Source organism: Harpia harpyja, chromosome 6, assembly GCF_026419915.1.
Source record: "Harpia harpyja isolate bHarHar1 chromosome 6, bHarHar1 primary haplotype, whole genome shotgun sequence".
NCBI lineage: Eukaryota > Metazoa > Chordata > Aves > Accipitriformes > Accipitridae > Harpia > Harpia harpyja.
In genome coordinates this window covers 28,641,917-28,668,409 of record NC_068945.1, presented here as the reverse complement: position 1 = coordinate 28,668,409, position 26,493 = coordinate 28,641,917, and the positions used below count along the sequence as shown (strand labels likewise).

Here is a 26,493-nt window from a genome sequence, read left to right as displayed (position 1 = left end):
ACACTTCTCAGCTACTGTCCCTTACTTCCCTATCTTGCTGAAAAGCATGGCAAATTTGCCCGCGTTGGGAGCGAGACTGGAGTAGCTGGGGTGCTGTACGTTATACTGCGGTGTTCTGTACCCTAACTCCCCAAGTACACATGCCCAGACTTGCAAGATCAGAAATAGGTGTTGTGCAAAGAGTGAGGTAAACATCTGCCAGCCTTCCTACATGCATAAAGGCTTTACCGTTTAATCTACGGTTCATTCATAGGTTTTTCTTCCAAGATGGTTCCTACAGTCATTGACTGTGCTTTTCCTAAGCCTTGCTTATTAAGGAGGATTCCCAAATTTGCATTTCTTCAGCAGGCTAAGGACAGGGGACATATAAGGTCTAGGGACACAAAGAGGTCATTCATTCCTGGACTGCTCCCTGATTTTAAAAAAGCACAGACAAAAGTGTCAAGAAACAAGAGAAAAGTGTAATACTGAAGTTGCAGTGAAGTGAGGGGAAGGACAAGTTTATTTTACTTTCTTGGAGAACCTCCCTAAAACAAGTGCAGAAAAAGAAAAGGCACAAGGTGATGGTGGTGCTAATACTATAAAGAAAGAGGCTCAGGATCCACAGACATACCTGTGAAACAAGCTTGAATTAGACAGACTCCTCTTTAACAGTACAAATCCAATTGCGATGTGGACTTTAAACACTGAAAGAAAGACGAGGATTTTGTTTACTGCAAATACTTTTTTGTGTACCTTAATGCCCAAAAGTAAACTAGAGGCTGAATTTATTCTGAAACATGGTCAGGAATTTTAAAACAGGCTTTTGTATACACAAACAAAGGGAGCATGGGAAACAAGAGCTTGGGAGTTACTTAAATGTCAAGGATTACATTGTACCAGGTAAAACTGAAATACAGCAGAGGGACTCAGTTTCATAAATGAAATGTCATTGCTGATGGGTACAAATTATGTAAGATGGAAAGGGAAACAGCGGTGGCACTTTGTCAGATGCATTTATAGCTGCAGCAAGATACAGTTCAGTTGCAAAGAGAGCAGTAGTAAAAAATAAAGCAAGTAAAGAAAAACTGAAGTGGACATCTGCTACAGCCTACTCCAGCAACGAGAAAGCAGGAATGAATTAGTCTCTCTCAAGGTACTCAAAGCCACAGGACACTGTACTTGCAGGGAATTTAGCTGCTCACACATCTTTTAACAAGCACTGCCAAACATTGGCCAAACATGTTCACATGTTACACAGAAACCTGCTCTAATCCAGACAGTACAGGTTCTTGACAAATAAACAAGAAAAATCCCCCAAACCCAGGAACTGTAGCTGAGAAATTAAAAGTGACACCAATGAACAAACTATCTGAATGTAACATAGCAAAGAATTTATTTGTATGACTTAGAAAAGGTCTCCAGCATAATTCACTGGACACATATACATGAAATATACAAATGCATACCAAAAGAAACCCAGAAGGCACACATTCAGCCAAGAGGCTCATTCAGAACCACTTACCATTTCACACCAGAAAGAAAGAGCTGTGAACTACAGCTTCATTACTCTCTGTCCAAAACCAGGACTGCAAGCGTAGGCCCCATGGTACGCCACAGAGGCCAGCAAACCTGGGCTGACAAGCCAAAGAGTAAATGAGATCCGGAGAACAGGCGTCCTCTTAGGACTGTCCAGGGTCAGGACGCAGATGCCAGAGAGCTAATCTTGTTCTTTAAAATAGCAACAGAACAACAAATGTCTCCCATCTTTCCCGCCCCCTTGGGAGGTTAGTGACTTGGTTGCAAGAGGTGGCATCTTGGGCAAGGACCAAATGATAGCTTATCTGATGACTGCTGTATGTACTGCTGTACCTTCAGCCTCCACTAGCAGACTTTCAACAGAATTCTTAACCACTGCTCCTTGTCCCTCTGTCCCCCAGCACCATCCACCACATTTTCCACCACATTTTATCTGGAGAGTGACAAGAGATTGATTTTACAGGTCACAGCCTCAAGTTTCTAGCACTCATCAAGAACCACAATTAGCAAAACGAGTCAAAATAAATGCGGTCACCTCACCCAGAGTCAGATCTGTTGCCATAGGAGCAGCCAAATAGTCCAAGTTCAGCTGATCTTATCTTCAGGGAGGAACAAGTTCCACCAGAGTCTGAAACATCCACTCTGGATCAGCAAGGCTGCATGCATCCCCAAAGAGTCACGCTGAGTTTAAGGAGCAGATTCATATCATGCAAGAAGGCAAGTTTGCTCTCTCAAATTAAGTAATTAAACAGTGCGTGATAAGCCTAAGGAATTCTACTAGCCCCTGGAGTCAAGGCATGAGACTTCTGTGACAGGGGAAGGAATTTAAAAACAAGGGAACGCGACCTTTCAGCAACTGGTGTGGCAACGAAACAGAAGACAAACAGATGAGAGACTCTCTGGAAAGGAGATCCTGTTAGTTGACAAAGTTAAAGTAAAGCACTCTCACATCTGTCATAGGAAAGAGAAAGTAAAGCATGCTAATAAGTAAGCACAGAAAGAAAGGAAGGGCAAGTGAAATCAGCCTCTCGGACTATTTGTGAAATCACTCCACCCAAGATGAAGCAACAAAGACATAAAAACAAAAGAGATAGAGGACTTCCTGGAAAACCTGACCATATATATCAACATGGTACTAATTAGTTAATTAACCTATTGCACAATTAAAAAATAAATAAATATTTTAAAAGTCTGGGAGAACAAGGACGCACCAGATGACAATGATCTTATCAGAATGAAAAGTGGAACAATGTTGGCCTGATAAATTTATCTCTGATCTCTGCTAACAAAGTGAAATAAATACAAGGAGAGAAAAAAATCTCCCAAACATCTGGAGAATAACGGAAATATGGCAAAATCAAGCCATTTTAGACATCCCTACAAACAAACAGTGAGTAGCTTTTGGCACATGAGCCGTACACCTGAAACCAACAGGATAACTCATGTATTGTTACTTCTACATCCAAGTGATGGTGTCATTTCCAACACCTCTTTTCTCCCATTACCGGGAACAATTTTATAAAACACTGCTGATAATAGGAGCTGACAGACCCAGCTGTAAAAGTGCGGCTTGTTCCCAGAAGGCTATATAGAATAGCTATATAGAGTAGCAAGCATTTAACCCACCAAGTGAGGATGAGTATGTTTAACAGAGGGCACACCACCTTTGGTATTTTAGGGTCTCAAGACGTTCTGCAGAGTAAACGCAGAGCAAAACAGAGCTGCTTGCCGTTCAAGTTAAATACACTTCCAGGAAAGGCAGTTAATCAACCATCAATCAATCAATCAATTGCATTTTATCGCCAACTACAGACAGCTGTTTCAGTGTAACAACCACTACTGCAACCCAGTACCTGGAATAGTCTTTGGAACAGCTTGTTCTGTGTTGGGAGTGCAGCAGTTGCCTTTGCTGTGAATTTCTTGTGTAGTGAAAAACCCAAACAGTTTCTCTAAACAAAGAAAGATAAACCTGTGTTTTTCTGATGTCTGAATAGTTCTTTTGCAAGTAGGTATGTTAGTTTTCAGGTGTCTACTTACAACTAGGATTTCTTTTTCTTGAATATCACAAGAGGGCTTATTTATGACAGCAGAGTATGTAATTTAGATGGCAAGAAAGCAGAGCGAAACATCAATCCACACACTGAAGAAACAAAACCAACCTGCTTCTCCACTCTGTTAGTGGGTAGAACTGGAAAAGGGCCAGTGAACAAGAGGACAGAGGTGTCAATCAGGTCCCATATAATGAATAGCTACGTATACCATGAACCTGCAGCTTGGAAAATGTGATGGCTGAGGATATATATGATACAGGTCTGTAAAATCACAAGTGGCAAGGAGACAAGGAATAGGGGTGGTCATCACTCCATCTGACAGTGGAATAATTAGGGTCACTTGATGAAATCATCAAGAAAACTATTAAAACAGCCTGGCAATGGTTCTTTTTTCATACCACACAATGAACTCAGGGTTCCTTGCCACAGAACACTGTGGAGGCCAAAAGTAGAGAAGGATTTTTAAAAAGGGACCAAGTGCATTCATTAAGGCCAGGTCCAGCAGGAACTGCCAGTTCAGAAAGTCCATAGACTGCTGGCACAGTGTCAGAGAAAGACCTCTGTATACAAGCTTTATATTTTGTGCTACTGTGATCACCTGTTACTGGCTATCCTCAGACACAGGACAGCAGATTAGATGGCCTTTGGTCTGATTGCATGCAATGCTTCTTACGGATCAAAGCTCTTGATTTTGGCATGATTTAGAGTTTGGAAAGGTTAACTTAAAAAAAAAAAGTAACATTTGAAAAGCTTGTATGCCTCCTCTGCTTCCTCTGTCAACCCTCAAAGATGTGCTCCTTAATCATTCGGTTTCCATGAATGGTAAAGTATTGCTGAATTAGGAACAAACAGGATTTTGTAACAGCCACTGAAGGCTGCATTATTGCTCCCAGATCTGCCCAGTCCCCCTTATAAGGCATTTCTTCTGACCTAGTCTCAACTGCAGGTTAAACATCCCCCTATATTCCATTTTTTGTCTTTACTACATTCTTGCTAAGTCACTTTGTTTGGCTGCTATATTTATGACATGAAACAGTTCAGATACTAATCTGTTGGCCTCTGCTAGCTAAATCCTTCTCCCAGACCACTCATTTCTGTGTGGGTAAGTGACAACAGGAATCTACAGGAAGACTCCTTGTGGACAAAGGATTGCTACGCTGTCTGTAAACATCCTTATTTCACCCAGAATTTGCCACTTCGATTGGATGTAGCCTTCCAGCCAGTCAGACCAATACATTTCTGCAGCGCAGTAGTGTAAACAATGCAACACAATGATTCTGAGTCTGCAGCTAGACAGACTGATGTAGCAGCACAAGTAAGTCAGAAAATCTCCTGCATTTATCTGGACACAGAGTGAGCTCTGAGACCAGTCATCACAGTTGTTTTTATATATAAAATATGTGTGCACACAGACATGTGGACTAATACATTCATCACTAACCCTCATTTAAGGGACCAACCATCCAAAGTCTACGCTTCACCCAGTAAATGTGCTTTAACTGGGGCTGCCAGGTGCATCCAGGACCGCGCAGTGCCTTTACAGACCACTGCGTGAGGATATAGCTGTAGGTTCAAAAATCAATCGAGGTTACTGTTCCAGCTTGTTCAGTCTTCAGTTCTCCAGACAATCCTTCCCAATCAAGATAACACACAGGTAGATTGTTTGTTTTTATCACTCGTAGTGGAGTTTGGACCCACGTTACCTGGAATGAAAAGAAGTTAAAGTAATGTTAATGTTAAGTAAATAAGACCTGGATAAAGTTTGGACTCACACTTCAGTCCTCTCTTGTTATTTACGATACACCTTTTGTTAGACCTACATTACTCTGCACTGTCTCGTGGTTTTATTTCCTACTACTGTGAAATGAAGAGACATTAAAATTAGAGCAAATTCAGCATATACTGTAGAGAAAACCACTGGAGAAGTATTTCCAGGCTTTGGCCTGCACCCAGGCCAGCTTCAGTGGTACTCTCAGGTCCCAGTTGGCACTGAAAAACAGTCTGGCCATGACTTGGGTGGGAGGTTTTCCAAAGAGTGAGGTATGAAAAAAAAGTCAGGTCATCTCATCCATTTGATCTCCACACACATTCTCAGTAGAGGTTTTTTCATGTTCTGTTTTAAACATCTCAAGTGCCGGTATTTCCGCCATTTCCTTTGCAAGACAAATCCTGAGGCCTCAGGGTCTCTCACTTAAGTAGCACAGTATGCTGCCTCAATTTTTTATCATCTTAGGTTTTTTTCATTGCTCACTCTATGGATTCCTTCTGCTCCCAGTATCTGTACTTTTCAATGCTTGCACTGCTGTCTGATCTCCTCCATTACAGCCAGCTGTTGGTCTGGATGCCCCGGCATATTTTTTTTCCAGCACTGTACTAAAGTGTGTTTGCAGAGGCTTTTGCAAGGAAGGGAACTTGTCTGTGCTCTGAGCTCAGCAAGGCTTACGTGACCTATAGCCCAGGGCAGTACGTACCGAGAGGGACTGCCGTGTGAATGCGGTCACTCTGAACAAGGGCAGACCCCACTCAGGTATTTGCACAGAAGGAACATATACGTGCATCTCCCGAGCAGTGGGACCCAGTGGCAAGTGTGGAGTGAGAACAGGGAGGGAAAAATGCCACAGATCATGGTGACATGCTACTGAGAAGTCTCAACCTTGCTAAGATGAGGGAGCTTTCAACCCAAGCACTGTCTCTGAACTGGGCTTCAAGTGAATAATTTTTCATGTCACTCTCTTGCTTGTGGGTATTTGATCGATGTTTTCCTCACCCGTAGGTGATGGGGAAGAGAAGAGCTCCCTCCTCTCCCCCTCCTTCCACACTGCAACTCCTGGATATCCACGTGGGAGGCTGCACTGCAACCTGCCCTCACTTGTGTGGCTGCTCTTTATGCTACTGCCTCCTCCCCACATCTCCCCATGGCATTTCATTCTACCTCCTGTCCCCCCTTTGCCCCATTCTGTATGTTACTACTAAGTTTATCATTACTCCTGTCTCCTCACCACCCCTGCTCCCCTCCCTGTCTGTATCACATTCAAGACCCTCGTGTTTACTTTCTAAAGTGTCTGTGCTCCTCTGCTTAATCTCAGCTCCCAACTCCTTTATTCTTCTCACTTTCTACTCTTGTCTTCTGACCTTTTTCTACAGATCCTGCTACAGTTAGAGCAAACACCCTCCTTGTATATACCCAACAACGTTCCCTTCTTTCTCTTTAGAAAAGAGGTTGAAAATTCCAGTTACCACCTGCCCATGATCCCATTTCGGCTGAAAACCACTGGTGGTAACTAAGCAGCTGTTCCTGCAGTATTGCTGCGCCCAGTGTAAATCCCATTTCTTGTTGCAAGAAGCACCCAAAACTGAAACACAAAATCCTGCTATTCAGTACGTGTGTTCTGCAACCAACACTCACGAGGAGTGAAGGCCGATGTACGGGGCAACTCAGGATAGCAGACCCTTCTGAACGAGCCCACTTTGCTTCTTGCAGGGGAGAAAACAAAACAAAAGGGCAGTGCCTTCCAAAGGCACACAGCTTTCAAACCCTTGCAGTATTTCCCAGAAACTGCACACAGACATCAGTGTCTTTGCTGATCACAGTCTGCCCAGCAGCAGCTTAAAATTAACAAGATTCTGGTCAGGTTCAGAGCTGCTGCTGTTGTGTTCCTGAGCAGGCAACAGTGAAATTCAAGAGTTGTGTCAATTTGATGATGTGGTTTAAGAAAGCCTTGTAAGACAAAGCACAGAGTCCGTGCAGTCTGCTAGGACAACGTGTCAGGATGTTAATTTGGACACTTAGTTTGGGACATTACTATCTGTAGCCCTTGTGTTTTCCAGGCTCCCAATTCTGACTTGTAGGTATCCTTTTCTAGCATGTAAATACTGAGTCAGATTTTCAGCCTCTGTTGCAGAACGCACTTTCATCGCTTCCCAGTTCAGATTCTCTTCATCACCATCTACTCTTACAAGACTGAACCTGACCTTTAGCCTGCTTGAATAATGTCTTTCAATTACTCTGTGAGCTACTTGGGGTGTAGATCTGGTCTCTCTATGCGTTTGCAAGGTGGGATGTGTCTCTGTGGTATGACAGAATTAATAGTGACTTTGGAGGATGTGTGCACAGGCAGGCCCACAGGGCTTAAGTGTGCTGTTTAAACTTTACAAAAGGTAAGGGCAGCTATTTCAAACTGTGAAGCTCTGAATAATTGCATCCTAACCTGACTGCATACCAAGCACCTTCTCCCTCCTTCATTTCCACTTCTTACCTCCCTTCTATCACCCAGAGTATCACAGTATCAGTTTTTACTAGACCTGCTCAAAGACAACTTAAACTTTAAAACTCAGTCCTACAGTTACCCAAGAACAAAGTGCCTCCTATTTTTATCTTGAAGCTGGAACTCTATTCCACGCCCATGTTCAAGAATTTTTTATTATATCCTAATGAAGCATGCGCTACCGATCAAGTAGCTGCAGGATCTTCTGGGTAACTCATTTTTTTTCCTCTTCCTCATGAGTCCCCCTCTTTCTGCTGTGCCCTCTACCATCTCTGTTCACATGCCACTTTGGGACCATTAGACTAGAGCAGCTTTGTCTCAAGAACGGTGATTCAGTTCAAAAGCAACACACAAGCAGTGATCTTCCTCCAGCCTTTTACACCACCATACTTCAAAAGCTGTGGAGTCTCCCATTGCCACCACGAACAGGTGTTAACAATTTGCATAAAACAAAAAAATACTTGCATGGACTCCTTGGAAAGACTTAGCAGGTCAGGAAGAGCACAGCGGGAAGGCTGGCGTGCTGGACCTCTGCGCCTTCCCTGCACTTGTTCTCAATTCTTCCTTTCCCTTTATTGAAAGAGGTGGCAGCCCTCAGGAAGTAGCAGCGGCAATAAATAAAAGCTGAACATAATAGCATGATAGTGTCTTTGTGGAAATGGTCCAGACCAAGCATCAGCCTGTCTGGCACGGATCCATTGTGTTAAAAGGCACAGGGACATCCCTGCTGCCCTGACCGTGCAATGCCCCAGAAGGGCGCAGTGCCCCGCTGCCCAGCTAGAGACATCAGTCTCTCTCGTGCCTTAATCAGGGCCTAATTTCATCACGACATTGCGGGAATGGCGGGCTGTCTGTTTTAAAACAGCTGACAGTGAGAAACGTAGGGAATCGCTGATATTGCAAAGTGCTGACTAATCAGAGATGACACAATTCTGTACTTCTGTCACTAGAGGGTAGTGCAAGCCCTCAGGTCCATTCCTCCGAGAGGCAATGCCCGTACATCTCCCCAGAGGTCTTCACTGGTTTTTTTTCCTGGCTCTGAGGAATGGGGCCCAGCAGCACATACTGTCTGTGCGCAAGACATAAAGTGATTTGGAGAGAGGACCTCTTTAGGCCAGGGTTTACTTCTGCCTCCCCAAATGCCAAACGCACATCCTAAAATGGGTCTACTATAGTCTTAAATAAACTATCCATGCCTTCTTATGGTTCCTCTCTCCTATGTTCATTTGGCATTTTTGAGTCTGTCCTTCATTCAGCCAGAAATATTTCTAAGAACCTAATCAATCACTGTTGTTAACCTTCCCAATACCTTGCTTTTCTTTTTGGTCTCAGGAGAATGTCTTTCCATTACACATCATGGCAGTCTCAAGGGAATTGAGTCTCTTTACACCTGCATTTCACATTCATCAGAGCACAGAATGGTCTCTGGCCAGACAAGTTGAGGAGAAATTTTCTCACTGGAACTAGTTTATTTTCCTGCTGGCACAGGATGTATTGACACCCAGCACAGCTCACAGAGAGGAAGACAACCAGGCTGAGTAGTCCATAGATTTACTTCAACCTGACAAACCATCTAAAACATTGGGAAGTTAGGTATGAACCCATAAATTGGGAGAAATCTGTGTCATTTGTGTCTTCAGCCAGATGAAGCCTTGGACAGACTTAGTGAAAATATCAAACATGCATTAGCAAAGAAAGTAAAGTTGAGATCTAGTACTTCTCCATAGCTTCTATTTTTGCGACCTTCTCCCCCATTTCAGAAGGTGATAAAGGAGCAAATTAAAAAGACTTCCACCCTCTCCTCCACTCCTTGCCCCCTCACCTCAACATAAACACGTTTTCCTCTCTTCTCCACCAGTAACTTGTCACAGTAAACACACTCGACTAAACCCCAATGAGGAAAGGAGGGGTTTACACTGAAAACCTGTCTGCACCCTGCTAGCCACTACAATAGTGAACACACTGCTGCTGTTTATTAGGGCAGTTCACCTCATGACCTGTACACACAACCTGTTTTACACAAGGAGACATTTGCCTTTCTCTCCCTTTGTCCCATACCTGCTCGCTGAGAAGTATGAGAAAACATTTACATGAGAAGTACCAACTTTACAGTAAGACTGCCATTAAATTGCCTTCAACTTAAATTGCCTGTATCGTTTGATATAACTTCAACTCTTCTTTGATCCCGCTGCTTTTAATATAGAGGAATTAATAGGATCTACTCACAGGTGCCTATATTAAATATGCTTGCACCAATCAGCCAAACTCAGAACAAGGGACACAGAAGCAGAACATGCTGGTAGAAGAAATTTTACCTGAGATGCCTCCAGTGCTCCGAACACTGGCATGGCCAGTGCTGAGCTGCTCATATTCCAGTTTCATGTTCCCAAGGTCTTCCCCTGAATGTCCTTCACTGGCAAAAGAATTGGCCTCTATGCTTGAGCCTGGAGACCGTTTGGCCTTGCGACTGAAAAGCCCACTGGCAAACCGTTTTCCTTGCTTTGAATTGGCCTGTGCATCTTCTTTCTTCACATCACGAATAGACTCTCTGGATTTGGATTTATTTTTCAGGTCCACGTGGAGCCGGGAGAACAGTTTCTGAGGGCTCCGATTCAGCTTGTTCAAGTTCTCCAGAGGTGGATCAATTTCTGGGAACTCCTGCTCCAATGTGACTAAGTCATTCAGAAACTGATTTAACCGCTTCTTTGACTCACTTGTTTCCTCCTTTTCCATGTTCCCCTCATTATCCTGCCTGTGCCGTGAAGCCCAGAGCATCATATCACCACGGGTTGCCCCTGCCACTAAACCATACTTGGGGTTAATGAACTTCCGAGCCACAGTGGAGGAATGAAGGCCTGGCTTCCCAATTCCAAGAAGGAATGGGTTAGCAATACCCAGTTCCCTGTAGAAATTAACTTCCTCTGAGATGGCATAGAGCTCACGAAACTCAACGTCAAACATCTCCACATGCTGTCCTGTCAAGACTAGCAGGATGTTTCTGTCAATGTGGGATGAACTCCATGTGAAGCTAAGAGTAGGAAACAGAACCAACATTAGATTTTGGGGTGCATACTTGACACAGCCCACCTAATAACATCTAAGACACTACATGGGAATATGTAGCACTGTGCCATTTGCCCATATGCCCTTGCCAGGGTGGGTCAGGATAGATACATGAAGCTCTTTATTATTGTTCTTCATTAGGCATGCAGATCTGGAAGAAAAGGCCCTAAAACTCTGAAGGACAGTTTACCCTTTTAAAAAAGCAACACTGCATCAACAGGAGGAGTCTCCAGACTGAAAAGCTCGCTGAAGAGAACTGAGCGTAGTGGCTGGTGGGGAGTCCTTGCAGACCACCACCTGATGCAGTGTGGAACTCTCTCTAGCCCACTGAAATGGCACGGGCATGTTCCGTTCTCTCAGGAGCAGCTTGTGCTCTGTGCCACCTTCTCTGTCGTCCCACCCCAATTTCTACAGATGCCACGCAGATTACAGGGGCTGGGATAAGAAAGGGAATGACATGGGAAGAATGTGGCTTTGCCTTAAGCAAGAGCGACCCACCTGTATGATCCAGTGGCCACCTTTTCACCATCCACCATCAGGAATCGGGATGCCAACGTGCCTCTGATCTTCCCTGCTGGCATGTAGAACCCAACTCCTGTCACAGAACGTACGCGGATATTCTAACAGGGAGGTGACAAGACAAAACGTCACAATAAATAGGGCAGAGAATTAGGTGATTGCCAGCTCCAAGTCTTAACATGTCACTCACATTATCTCACTACTTCTGGGACTACAGCTCATTTTGTATCAGCCACCAGAAATCAGAAGGGCTGCAGAAAGGAAAGCATAGTGCCGTAAGACCTGTTGTCATCCCCTGTCTACGTGAGTCACTCCCCTCCATCAGTTTATAGCCCTGTCCAATGGGTCAGCATCTTTGTGACACTGCCTGCTGTCTTCAGCTATTCATCTTAGCCCACTGGCAAGACAATGCTTTCAAAATCAAATAATCCTCCACCTCCAGTCCTGTGCTGTAGCTCAGAAGGCCCAGCCCAGTTCAGGGGAATGAATCAGAGGAAGTTCTGAGTCATGCCTGCACTCTCTGAATCCTGATCCCTATTCCACGGCACTCGTGAACTCTTCTCCAGATTACATTAGCAGGACCACAAAACCAAGGAACTTTGCAACACCTGTGCAGTGCAAAGGACACAGTTGCTTGAAGGGTAATGTATGAGACAGGTCTATATTAGGTTCTTTTTGTGCTTGTGTTCTGATTCCTAACAACACATGGCTTGACAAAGCTGGGCAAATTAGAAGACTGGACAATTTAATTATTACAGAAGAGAGGAGGAAACAATTCTATTGCTCAAAAGATAGATGTTTCCTGTCTGTTATAACAAAAGGAGAACCCTGACCTTCATAATTTTGCTAAGAACCCCAAATAGTTACAGTGTCTACCCAGATTCCTCACTGTTTAACGGAGAGTGAAAAAACACAGAACTTTTTTTGAACAAAAGGAGTAGGATAAGTGTCTCTACTGATGTCTTGAATAGATCAGCAAAGAAAAATTTCTGAAGAAGGGGAAGGAAAAACTTTTCATGAAATGAATGGAAGTAGTTAGAAAAAGATAATACCTCTCCCCAAACCTCCTGTCTCATACCCTTTGACCAGGAAACCTGAAAATTATAAAACAAAGCACTACCAGGCACAGAGAAAACACAGGTTTAAGGTTACATGATTTTCAACAACAGATGTGTGCCTGCACTTACTGTAAGGATATATTTGCACGCTGGACTGAGTGTTTTTCTGCTCATGGGTCCCGGCTGCAGAAGGCTGAATTGTCAAACTGTCTAACATGAAACACCACACCCCCCAAAAATCCAAAAGCATTGTCAGTGTGAGTTTAGAGCAAATGATCTTGTTGCTCTGACACACAAATTTAGACCATTTTCTTCATTCCACCATCTGTTTCTGTAAGGATTCTTTAACAATGAAAAGCTAAAAGGTATTGTGATCTGTAGTAATAACCCCAGAGTTGGGAGTCAGATAGTCCCAAGTGTAATCACAGTTCTGACACTATTCATCACACTGTGATGTTCTGGGAATGCCAATTCACCTTTGCCTCATTCTTCCCCCATCTGCAGAGCAGGAGAATCATGAGGATTTGGCTAATGCTAGCACAGCCTCAGATCCCACAAAGAGCTAAGTCCTATTATTATAAACCTCACTGACAGCTTAAATATTGATAGGCTATAGAAATCAGCATGCAGGAACAAGTGATTTTAAGAATGCAGATTTCCTTCAGAAAACATTTTTCTGAATATAACTCTTACCTTTGGAATCTGCTCCTGTTTCCCCCACTAAAATACAGCAGTGGCAGTACAAATTCTGACTAACAGTAACTGATGATACTACTATTTTGCATTCATCTGTTGCTTGGTCTGTCTGGAGTCCTGTGTGGGCATTAGCTAATTAATGCTCCCAACACTGCTGAAAGTATTATTACCCTGTTTTAAAGATGAGGAGCCTGAGAGAGAAAAAGATGAAGTGACTTGCCCAAGGCCTAGCAGTGAGTCATGTGTGGGGGATGCTGAATGCAGATTGGGTAGAGCACAGGAGAAAGGGTGCCCTTTCCAGTATTTAGAATAACATTTGTAGTTGGCTGGCTGATCACCTGAAATAATTTTTTTTCTTCGCTGAGTAAAGTTGGATGTGGGATTTGCCAAATCATGGAATATTGACTGCAAGTTTCAAGAAAGACCTCCTTTTTTCAAATCGGTCAACAGTTCTGACACCGTATGTCACTTTGTGAATCAAGAAGTATCAGCCTGTGAGAGCAGAAAGTTCCTTAGCATGTAACAAGTTTGGATTTTATTGTGTTTGTATGTTATATCACCTTCTTTTGGTGGAAAGAAAGCACATTTGAATTTCTGCATTAACTGAGCTACACATAACACTTAGAAAGGCACAGAGGGGATAGAACCAAACAGCTGAACACATAAACCTCCTTGAACAAAGTAGGCACCGGAGTGCATAAATACATCTTGAAATGCAGAAAACAAGCACAAAGTCATATAAACATTGAGTCACTTAACAGGTTATTTGTATAATGTTTTCTGCCTTGAAGGATCTTGGAGCATTTCTAGACTGATATATCAAGTTGTACAGAGGAGGAACAAGCCTGGGTTCACGTATTGAAGACTACACAACAACAGAGGAAAGACAAATATAAATGAGGTGAGACTGCAGCCAATAGTAACAAATATTTGGGGTAGAGGACCAGTTATTTCATCAGATAGAAGTGACCCCTCCAGATCTGTACTGTTGCAGAAGCCTGCTTAAGGTTTGTCATATCCTGGCTTATGGAAGCTGCAGTCTGCATTAAATTTCCACATTTCCTTTGCACAGGCTTGCACCACTCCTTGCCACAAGCAGTGACTAACGTCTCCCTGGCACCAACTTAATACGGACTGGTAACAGTCAAGCCTGACAGAGCATCCAAATACAAACAGTGAAGGAATCAGTCTTTCTTGCTTTATTGTGACGCACTTTTAAACCTCACCCTGAATCCACAGAAAGTTAAATCAGACCCAGTTTAGAAAGTCAGTAATAGGTTGTGCTGTGACTGACACTTAGTTGTCACTTGACAGACCTGGGCAGTAGTGCTCACAGGCTGGGATTGAGGAGGGGGGTACACAAGACAGACCCTAACGGGAAGCATTTGAAGTACCTCCACCAGGGAATCCTGTGTGTTCCTTCCCTCTTGGAACAACCGCTGATATGTATGCTGCAAAGCAAGCAGGGATCTTTATTTCAAGTTGGGATGGATGGCATGAACGACCTCGATAAACTAACAGATGTAAAACAGATTAAGGAGAGGCAACAGACCAAAGCAGTAGCTGATAGGTGACAGTGATTCAACAGTCCCTTATATTGATCGTGTTTTTCAAAATGTGGAGATCCCCTTTCCACTGTCCCTGGAAAAATCAGATTCTTTCAGTCAATAGACTCTGGTGGGGTAGCTCCTGTCCTTTGTTCTCTCATACTACTGCTTCACCTGAGCACAGGGCTGAGGGGGAGGCCCCAGATATCCGTTATTTCCCACTTTAAAATCCTAGATGAATGTACCACAGAAGGGGGGAAAGAGGAAGAGAGAGATGGGATTCATGTGGACAGGACCACAGTAACAACAGTAAAGGAACTTTTCTTATTCCTGGTCTGCAAGATTCTCATTTCTGGTGATCAGACCTCCAGGTCTGAGATGGGTGGTAGGTGCTCATCTTACACAGGGACACAAAAGCAGCCACAATCTGGAAGCAGCCACCAAGTAATGTGGGAAATACTGTGGACTTATCCTGTCTGTTTGCCCTGAACAGTTTTGGAAAAGGCATGCTTGTTGACAAAACAGTAAAACTTGGAGGTATTCAAGTAGAAAAGGATGGAATGCAGGTAGCTGGACCTGGCCTGCCAAGGTCATTACTGGGTATTACTCATTTGGGTCTTTGCAAAAAGAGAGCCTTGTAAGCCCCCATTTTCAAAAGGTCACAAGCAGCCTAGAAGACTTCTGTAACAGACAATTAAAAAAACAACAGCACTATATTACATTACATTCAGCTTCACCCCCACTTGAGTTAGGAATTGATGAGGAAAGACATGAAATACTGAAATGAAATTCCAAAAATGTCTTAGGCAGAAACTTCTAAGAATTCCTGGAGTGAGGGGAGGAACTCCTTACATGTTGGGAAAATGAATGTAAAAATTAACATGAAGGTGAACTTCCTGCAAGTAACTAATTCCCTAGGCTTGCCTGGAGCTCTAGGTGAACTCCCTGTCTTTGAGCAGGAGTGTCTGTTACTGGGGTCTTGGTTAGCAGAAGCATGGGGAGAAAGAGAACTCACCTAAAAACTGGTGAGAATCCTCACCCTCAGGTCAACAAAAAGAGGAATTTGTGGCGCTATGAATTTTGTATCTATGAGAACTTTGATTCATTGTGATCTCTGAAGAACACCCTTGTGTCAAACATAACAGAAGTCTGGCAAACCATGTCCTGTAGGCTCAGGAAGCCATATGACTCATACACACAAGACGCGCTCTTACTAACATCCCAGGATGAATATGATGATGGTTGAATTTAAATGCATTTCTGGTGATCTCTGGCCTTCAGACAAAAATTGAGGTTTTCTCATTTCATGCTAGGAGTCAGTAAAGATGGTTTTGACTTTGCAGAGTGAGGTTCTGTTTTCCTACAGCAGTTTCCCTCCTGTGAGACTGTCAGCAGATCCTGATACCTTGCCATCTCAAAACGGCACCATAGCCAGGAATTTTGTGAAAACACCTAGTGCTGTATGTAGACAAAGGGCAAAATCCAGTGTTAACAGTAAATCTCCCTGGATTAGGACTGTTGAAGTATTCACTCTGTATTGGATGAACAGGGCAATGGAAGCAAAAGGGCAGGAATCACAAAACAATCTGAGCCCATGGTAGTGTTTCATCTCTCTCTCTCTTTCCCTGGGATCAGAACTTGCCTCAAAACTGAAAAGTTAGATCCCACATTGCTGCAACGTTCTGAGAAAAAGCTGTCCTGTAAATCTTGCACAAGCATTCTGAAGGAAAGGTGGGAAGAAGGGCAAGAAGGAAGAGTATGCAATTCCTTTGCTGACAAACTGTGGCCTACTGGTGAAAATCTTTTAGAAAAAAGCGAAATGGTTACGCAAAAAGACAGTGTAAGGAGAGAATGTTTTCCCTGTTGCTGAAAATCTGTAGGAGAAACTCAGACAGCAAAGCAGATATCAGGAGAATGATGTCATAAATAAGAAATGGGTGAATGAGAGAGTTAACTGCACTAGAGTGTCTTGTTCTTCCTCAGCAATTCCAACATCCTCCATGATCAAGCAGTGCGAGACAAAATGATTCTGCCTGAACAAGACCAGAGGCCCAGCTTGCTTTCTTGCTTTAAATCTGGGTCTTCAACACTAAAAGTTCCAAACAACCCTTGACCCGTTACACCAATGAGGTGACGGTGGGGGGAGTCCTCAAGGGGAAGCCTTAACCTTGCTTGAGATTCCTTGGGTATCTAAAGCCTGGTGTCAGGGGAATCATTATGTGATGGTTTCTCCCATACTGACCCAAGCAGCAGCATAGATACACCCAAGGCAGCCCTGGGCAGGGTACTAAGAGGCCATCTTCCTTGAGAGGCAAATGACCAGTTTCCCCTTACAGGAAGACTCTTCCCAGTCCTTCTGTAGTACCATAGACAGGAATAAACTGCACTGACCTTAACAAGATTAACTAAAGCCTTAGCCGCACTGGAAAAGGAATACAACAACCTTAAGGGGAATTTAAGATACAGTATGTGATAGCTGGGAGAAGAGGGGGAAAAGTTGAAGGACAGCACTCTGTGGGCTGGAGCTCGGCAGAAGAGTGAACAATTAGGTCAAAGAAGGATGCTAAAAAGTTCTCAGTGGACATCCTTCAGCTCAGCTTGTATTTGGACTTTTTTTAGCTGAAGGAGTCTAATGAAAAACATAGCAAGGGCTGCTGTGAAAGAAGGGAAGCACAGAAGAGACACAGAAGAATTTTCTCCTGCTTTTGATGGCATCAGTTCGAACTCTGCCTCTTTGGAAAGGGTAACGCAACTAGGCTGCTGCAGGACCTAGCCACTGCTGTAGCATGTTGCTGTGACGATTGGTTTTGGAGTGTAAAGTCTGCGTAGATACCTATGGAGAAAGAGGTAAGAGGAAAAGCAGAAGGGGACTGCTTACTGTTTAAAGATGGAGAAGGCAGACAAAAAGGAACTCACCTCTCCAGTAGCATTGCAAGTTTTTTGTAAAATGCCAGGGCATCTTTTCATTCACTCTATCTAGGAGTTAAAATATGCAGTACTGAAGGCATCATTCCTGCACATGATGACACAGTGAGAAGAGCACTGGGAAACAGGTATCGGAGCAAATGGAACTGCTGCTGTGATTTCACAGTTTTGTAGCAAAGAGGCTGGAGCCTAGGCCACAGAATACCCCTGAAGCTTGAAACAGGTCTATTATAATGATGTCTGTGTCTTGCTTTCAAAGACACCAGAGGAAAGAAACTTCCATCTCTGTTTTGGAGAAAGATGAGAAAGCTGCTTGGCTGGATGTCTTTTTTGATGAAGTCCAGAAACTCAGAGCAGAGTGGTAGTTTGCAGGAGCACTGTTCAGATATATGCAAGTCATTTTCATCCAGATTTAAGATGGTTCTCCTAAAATGGTTAATATGAGCCTCTATAACCCTCAGAGCTTTTTGAGTTTTGGTTGTGTTTTCTTTTAAAATATTAATTGAGTATTTATGGAAGATCTGCCCTTCCTCCAGGCAAAAAGGCACCCCCACCCCCCCTGCTGCTCAGAAGAACAGTTGGATCACAAGAGGGGTGAGTCTGGAATCCCATAGGTTGTTTCCTACCTAACAACTTTTTCAGTATTTGGAACAGGTCTATAGTAGTGACAGTGACTAAAAAAACATGAAAAAAACAAGGAATACAACACTAACTCTAAACACACAAAGGATTTCAGTCTGTATGTAATGTACTGAGATCCTACTGAGGCTGATTCTGCCAGACAAGCTAGGCTGACGACTCCGCTGTGCTGCATGCACTATATGAAAGCATACTCTGACATGGAACTGGGGAGCAGCTATGCTCCTCAGTCCTTTATGTTCTCAGGCAAAGAAGGACTATAAGCTCATTCACTCCCAGATGATTACTGCTGGATAGGAAAGTCTTGATTTCACAAAGTATATGTGTCCTATAACTGGGATCCATGCAGACAACAACTCAAAGAGCTACTCTGGACTCTAGTTTGAATCCTTGCATGGGAGACCCACAGGAATTTCCTCAGACAATTTTCTTCCCAAACAGGAATTTTTAGGTCACAAGAACGAAGAAACTACATAGACCCCTGTCTCAGGTGAAAGGCAAAAAATCCAAATCTTTCCTTTCTCTTTCTTTCGGTATTAGCAAGCCACTCTCTTATCCCTCTATATTCCATCAACCCCTGTTTAAGTGCTGTGATGTGACTCGTATGGAGGAAGAGATGTGTTTGTCTGTCCAAGTGAGTTCCAAGATTCATTACAACCAAAAAAGGCCACTGACCTGCAGGAGATAGTGGTTCAGTACTGAATATCTTACCCGGATCTGCAAGTCACTGAGGTCAAGGCATCTGCACATTTCCAGAAAGAGCTTCACACTCTCCTCATCTAGGATTATATAGACTGGGATCCAGCGCTTGTAAGCTGCATCAACAATATCACGGAAGATGTCCCGGTCTGTAAATACATCCATGACCACTGCAATAATCTGGAAACAAGAAGACAGTAGACAGACAACTGAATAAAATATTAGGAACTGAAAGGGAGGCCCATCACACTGGTGCAAAATAAAGGAGAGCACTGATACCAGAATATGGAGGACGACGAGACAAAAGTACAGGGATGTACGTGCCCAAGCACTACCAATAATCTTGTAATTTTCTGGCTTGGCTCCTGCTGCACTTTGGAAGGAACTTAATAAATGTCTTTGAGAGTTCTCCTCCTTCTAGGGGAAGATGGCTTATTTCAGCAGCCTGAGGAATGCCAAAGCCAAATACCTAGTTTTTCCTCGATATTGTGAAACTTTCGTTGTGTCTGTAAGGATCCACTTAAACAAAGAAGAACAGTGAAAATAGATTGAAAAAGAAGAGTGAAAACCACAGCTCAGCTCTAACACTTAATCAGAAGGTGAGTAATGGAAGAATGAATGTGCAGAGGAATCAGGGCCTGAATCTTCAGCCATGGTGCATACTGCAGACAAGAATTTTATTTTCCTTTTTTCCCCATTCCCTGTGAGAAGTCTGCTCTCAGGGCTGGCTTCCTGAGGAATGTCTTATGGAGCTCAAACATAAACACCTCATATTTGTCAGGAAGGGACTGGAGTGTGTGCTCAAGATTTGGAGGCAAAATGATCATTCCCTCTCTTCACGTGTACGTTTTTTCTGGTATAAAACTAACCCCTCTTTCCAGGCATAGATTTTACATAAAAACAAAAGGTTGCACTGACGTGACAGACAAGCCTGAACATTCATAGGATGAGTAACAACAAAACCAAGAAGGTTATGGGCAACTTTAATGCTGATCTCTACGTTTTGTCTTTCTCTCCCTTTCTGTATCTTTTACACCATTAGAAACATCAATTCACTTTTCTGCCTGAAAGAGTTATTCTCCCCAACATTTGAAAGGTTATGAATGAAGGAAACTACTGTTTTCCTAGTCCCACTGAGAAACACCAACTTGCCAGGTCACAGCTCTCATGCTGACAGTATGCTGGGAATAGAGTTGCCTAAATTTTAATTTCCCAGGCGCTGGGGTCACAGTGATGAGCCAAGCTCTGCTGAGGATGGCACATACAGGTGTGAATGGAGCTGAAGACTGGATCAAACAGTAGGATTTTCTTCACTTGAAGTTTGGAAGAGGTGCAGCTCACGTTGCAAGAGCCCCCTATGGAAGGAGGAATAATTCCCAGCAGAGACCTCTTTCCTTTGAAAAATGCCCTTGAACAAATTGCTTTTGGGAAAGTGACGCCACAGTAAATGTCCCCTACTGTGTTTGCTGAGTCTCTGCTTGTACGGCCAACAACAACCAGCACATCTGCTCTGTCAGGCTCCGACTGTCGACAGTGCTTACACAAGCTTTTCTTTGTTAGAAAAAGAAAAAAAAGAGCTGACATTGCGTTTATGCTCATCATTAACATGTAGTTTCCTGATATAGGTGAACTATGGTGGAGCTACATTATATTAATAGTAAGCCCCTCAATAACTTCTGCTAGGCAGAACTGGATTTCAGGTCCAGCCTTGGTTCTCAATTCCCAGCACAAAGCAGCAAGATGCAGGGAATGTTACCAGAACCTCTGAAAATTAAAATACAGTGAACTTGTGCCACTTTATTCCTGAACAACTTCATATACAGGCAGATTATAATTTAAGGCATGAAGAGTTCATGCATTAATTCAGGCCTGTTATGCTCCCCCTCCGCTCCACACACTGTGGTATGGACGTAGTTATTTAGGAGCAGGAATGCCAGATAATATTCATTTGAAGTAAGAACACCCACATGGGGACTTGATCAAGAATAGACAGCAGAAGTGTGAATTTGTTTTCTTTCCATCCCCTCCATTTGCAATGAGTCCAATGACTGCAGAAATTACACCACGTCCTGGACAAACCATTAATTGTTAGTACTGGCCTTGCAATATGAAGGGATGGTTCCCTCCAGGCTTTGGGGCCCTGGGTCAGTTCAGGCTTCTTTGCAAGGCTGTGGACTAAACCCACGAAAACTGCAGTCCTGTACAAAAAGCAGATGAGCTGCCTTGCAAATGGCACTTCCAAGCCAGCAAAATGTGCAGTGGGCAACCCCTGTTGTTACGTTAGTCTTCTCAAACCCCTGCCACAGCTGGTCACCTGTCAAGATTGCCTAGGAGAGCTCCCAAACACAGCAAGTGAGAGCATGAGTGTCTACCCCTGCAAGAGGTTTTCCCCATTCCTCCAGTTATCCTACGGATTATAAATTTATCTGTAGGACCCATAGGTGTGCCTAGCTCTTCATAGGTATTTAAAGATTGGCAAGCATTAACTTGCCAATCTCATTGCGGCAAGGTAGCTTAATTAACATATGTTTGTAAAACACTGATGATAAGCCACCCACAGACATGTGCCACATATTACTAGTATCTGTTTAGACCCCCCCCCCAAAAAAAAAACCCCAAACCCAACAAAACCCCACTCTCTTCTGCTGAATGAAAAGCTGCTACCTGGAGACTTCTTTTTGCCAGGGCCAGCTCACTTGAACACAATCGGCATAGTTATCTATGAAAAGGACCATTAAACACTCAAATGGCTGTTAAACATGAAACCACCTTCGGGCTGGGAGGGGCACAGTTCATCCAGTCAGTGAAAAAATGAAAATCTACAAAGGAATTAATTACTTTTAGGTGCCAGGCACAGCTATCGAAAAGTGCAAAATTTCCCAGTCCTTGCACAATCTGCAGAGGCATTTGCAGCAGCGCAAAGAGGATGTGAAGTCGCACTAAATCGGAGTGTAAGGATTTTACAGCTTCTGGTTCTTCTATACGACTGATAACACCAGTCGCTGAACAGGATTATGGGGTGTGCACATATTTGTGCGAGCAGGGAGCTGAGGAGATCACCCGCTGGATTAATGCCTCTCTGGAAAGTTTTCTGTGTTTCCCAGCTGGCGGGTGGCGGGGGGGGCAGGGAGCAGGTGGAGGAGGAAATAACTGCTGAGTTAGAAAGCTGGAAAACAGAAAGCAGCAAAACTAAGATCAGGAACAAGGTCTCTTACGCTGTCACCCCCTTTCCGCAGGAGGGATGTCAGCTCTGAAGGGGATCTTTTCCTGGGTGGTGTTCCCTGGAAACTTCACTCACACCTCGAAGAACCTCATCATTGCCCCCACCTATTCAATGCAAGCCCTCGTAGCATCATGGCTGGTTTGTTCTCCTCCCTGAGGTGCCCTGTCACCACTAACAGTCCTTTCCAGCCAAGATAAATAGGAGGAGCAGCCACATATTGTCTGGACTCTGGCTGCTTGCAGTCCAGGCTGGATGGTGTTGAGACCACAAAGAATAAACCCCCAAAAACACCACCCCATAAACAAACTCACTGCCTTGTGTTTAACTGGGGCTACCTGTACGTACAGGAGGGCTGGCTGTAACAGCATCACAACCTGCCTTCCCCTGAGCCAGGGAATCAGACTAGGACAGGACAAACTGAAACACAGGCAGAAAAACCCCAATTTGGGGGGGGTATGCAGGGGTTTAACCCCATCCCGGGCATCAGCTTTGGCAAACCGTAACGCGACCGGCAACAAACCGCCGGGAAAGCCCTGCCTGGTGGACGCCGACCAGGGCGTCCTCCCGCTTCGGAGGGAACCGTCGAGGAAAGCCCAGCGGAGCTCTCGCCTCCCTTCCACCCGGGGACCCCCCCCAAGCCAGGTCCTTCGCCTGGGTTCCCCCCCCCGCCCCGACCCAAGGCGCAGAAGACACGGAGGGGTGTCCCGTCGAGGGCAACCGCTCGGTGTGGCGGCCGGGCCCTACCTTCTGTGCCTGCTGGATCATCTCCCGCACCACCTCCTTCAGGTGGGGCGAGCTCTCCTCCTTGCGTGGGTGCGTGAAGAGGGCCACCCGGCTGATACCCCGGTAGAAGGTCTTGTCGGTCCAACCCAAATCCAACGGGGGCACCTCCGTGTCCGAGCGCTCGGGCCAGTAGGCCAACGAGAGGGTCTCGCCGCCGGCTCCCCGCGCCGCCTTGCCGCTCTCCCGGGGGTCGTCGTATCCCCGCCAGCCGCCCCGCAGGGCTTGCAGCTCATGGCTGGAGAGAAAGTCGCGGAGCTGCTCCTTCCTCAGGGCCTCCCGGTACGCCGCCTCGCCCCGGGTCACCAGCGTCTCCAGGGCCCGCCGCTGCTCCTCGCTGTAGTAGAAGCGAGCCTGGGCCTCCGTCACCTTCTCGTTGACGTGCGACTCGTCCAGCAGAAGCACCTGGGATTCCGCCATCCCGCCGGCAGGCCGGCAGGCTACGGAAGGCTGCGGAAGGAGGGAAAAGCGGAGCCGGGACCGCCTCACCTGGCCTGCCCGAACCCGCCCTGACGGGTTGAGCGGCCACGCCGCCCTGCGCCGGCCGCCCCTCACGCTCCCCCGGGGACGCAGCCGTCCCCTCGGTCCGACCCCTCTCCCGCACCCGGGGACAGGGGTGGCCTCCCCCCCCCCCCGCCCCGACCCCGGCATGGCCGGCAGCGGGGGTCCCTGACCACAGCGCTTGGCGGAGAACCAAAGCCCGGGCCGCGGGTGCGTTTTGGGGTGCTGAGGCAAAAATCTATTTAAAAGGGGTTTCCCCGCCTTTTTTCAGGCATGGCAGCCACCTGAGGGGTGCGAGTGGGGAAAGGGGGGGGGGGACATGGGCAGAGGACCACGGTGGCCGCAAGCCGTGGGCCATCAGCTGCGGCTGGCTGCTAGCCGTCCGCTCTCCGAATCCACTCACGGAGCGGCAGTAGCAGCTCCGTGACCTCCGAAAAGCGGGAGGTGGGTTCCCTGTTTACAGGTGGGAAGACGAGAGAGCGATTTGCCCGAGGCCACGCAGCAGGCTGGTGTCAGAGCTGGGAATAAAACAACCCCGCTCCCAGTCTCTGGCTGGGAACATGAATAAATACCCCCGGCTCGACACTCGCATCCCAGCTGAGAGACTAGGGCCTGTAATGTTAAATTACGATTTTTTGCGTGGTATGCGATAGTTGCTAGGGGCTCTAATCAAGATTCAGGCCCCACTGCGGTTTGCAGTGCATAGGTACACAAAGGATAACAAGCCGTGCTTCCCCCTTGCAGCCCAGGGACAGAGCTGGCAGGGATGAGCAAAGAAACGGGGGTAAAGGCAAGGCAGGGGTGAAATACAAACATTCAGAGGCATTTGCAGTGCTTTACATATGTGATTAGCCCTAAGTGCTCTCATGCACAAAAAACTGTAGGAACAGAGCTGCTCTTTGTCTCCTGTCTATAAGCAATTGCCTCCGCTCAGTGTGAGTTAGCTTAAAAATCCAAGGATGAGGTGGGGCACCGGAGCTCATCCTGTGCTGTTCCTCTCCTTTAGGTAGAAGGGAGTATTTTAGTATTCCAGACTTTCATCAATAGCTTTTCCTAGCATGAAATTCACTTAAAATTTGAAATTACACTTTGCAGAGGTCTACTCCTCTGCCTACCAAGTCCTCTTTAAAAATTAATTTCAATATAGGTTCTTTTTAGCCTGATTTCCAATGGAAATGAGGCTTACGTGGTCATGGTGTTTGCATCTGTCTGCCTGTCTGTCCATCTCTCTAATAACTTTTGAACCCACTGGCTGATTTTGAAAAAATTTGGCAGAAGCATAATTACATCCCTACAGATTTTGTGAAAATAAACGGCCTGATAGCAAAAAGAGAGCCTATCACAGTCCCCAACAGGAAAAGTTACAACATGGGTTCATGCCTTATTAATTTCAGATATTCCATAAAAGTGAAAACACTGATAAGTGCCTGATCTGTATGAAAAGCTTCAGATGAAGTTTATGCCATCTTAGACACCCTAGTCAATCAACCACAACACACAAATACACAGGAGATACGGCTTTGTTAGTTCCAGTGCTCACTAAACTACTTGGTGTGGTTTGTTTTTTTTTTTTTTCTGTACCAGAGGCTGCCATCAGCTCTGCTATTTCATGTGTGGCTAAATAAAATCTCTTTAATCCTAGGTGCTCTATTCATTCGTAGCTGCACAATGTAATCCTTTGTGTTCAGCTAAGGCTCCCACATGAAAGCAATAGTAGGTTCACAAATATATGTTTAGTTTTATATTTAAAAGCAAGCGAACATTTCCCACATCCAATTAAAAGCAGCAGAGATTTTTCAGTTTGTTGTGATGAAATGTTTAGCCCACATCTCTCACTCTAAAAGACAAAGTGTTGTCTGTGTGTTGATATGATAAATAGGGGCAAGGAGCTGTGCAAAAGCTGAGAGAGACCCTTTCCCAATGCATGAATGTGTCCCGTCCCCCCCTCCCTGTTCTCGCAGCAATACACTCCGACCAAGCGTGTTTCGTATATGGAGTTTTTATAAGGTCTGATGATTCAGTCCCCTTTGAAATACTCTGACCCTCCGGCTGACAGCCTCACCGCAAACACTGGTAGAAAGGGCTGTGCAAACAAACTGCCCTCTCTGTCACAGAGGTAACCCAACCCTTCGGGACTGGAGAAGAAGAAACGTGGCAGGCACGGTAGGGGGAAATACCTGTACCTGGCCCTGTCCCTTTGGTATCAAGGAATGAATCCCGGTTTCCGCTCTAGAAGAGGGTCATTATTGTTTCAGCTCAGGTTTTCCTCTCAGCTCTTAGCACTGGCTCAAGAGAAAGAAGAAAGGAGAAGCCTGCTTTTGAATTGGGCCGAGGCAGCTGCAAATCCATGCAGAACTACACTATCAGTCCTTTGATTTATTTTGATCCTGGGGATTACTCGCTGGAGGGGCTGCGTGTGTGTAGGCAGCGTTGGGTCTCTTTGCTTTTCGTCTTTGGGTGTTGTTCCAGTCAAGTCCCGGTTAAGGTCTTGCTTACTTTTCTGGTCTGGTTCCAAAACGTTTTCCAAAGGATGTAAACTAACCTATCAGGAAATATTACCTCTTATTGTAACCCTCCCCCAACACCATTAGAGTGTTTTAAATCTTCTGCCATCAAAACCCTCCCACGTATATTCTGGTTACTTGGGCCTAATTGCTTCACTTTCCTTTGTGAGGCAGTGCAGGTTGTGCATTAGATAAAGATATGACACCTTATACTTAGCATTAATTGCAACTGCGCTTGTCCTGAGCATATGTCTCTTGCCAGTCCTTCCTGTGTAATTTCAGTCCCTAAATAGCCCACCTCATGATATATTCTTTGATAAATTTCCTAGCAGTTTTTCTTGCGACATAAACTGCTACAAGTTCTTGTTATAAACCTTTAGGAATAACATTCTGATGCCTTTCCCCTTACCTACGTCTTACTTCTCCCAAGAGAAGTCAGCATCTACATGCAAAATAGGAGTAAAAACAGGGGCAGATATGTTAAAAAGAAAGTATCATTTTTTTG

General features: G+C 45.0%; 1 protein-coding gene across 1 annotated transcript; it reads right to left on the bottom strand.

Moving 5' to 3' along the window:
- Window positions 1–740: 740 nt before the first annotated feature.
- On the bottom strand, window positions 741–23,430 carry FAM83F (family with sequence similarity 83 member F). The gene is made up of 5 exons (XM_052790842.1): window positions 22,948–23,430; window positions 18,993–19,160; window positions 11,396–11,517; window positions 10,150–10,862; window positions 741–5,272 (listed from the first exon to the last, which is right to left on the bottom strand). Exons 1-5 carry the CDS (start codon window positions 23,401–23,403, stop codon window positions 5,208–5,210), a joined length of 1,524 nt encoding a protein of 507 aa, XP_052646802.1. The 5' UTR covers window positions 23,404–23,430; the 3' UTR covers window positions 741–5,207.
- Window positions 23,431–26,493: the final 3,063 nt, after the last annotated feature.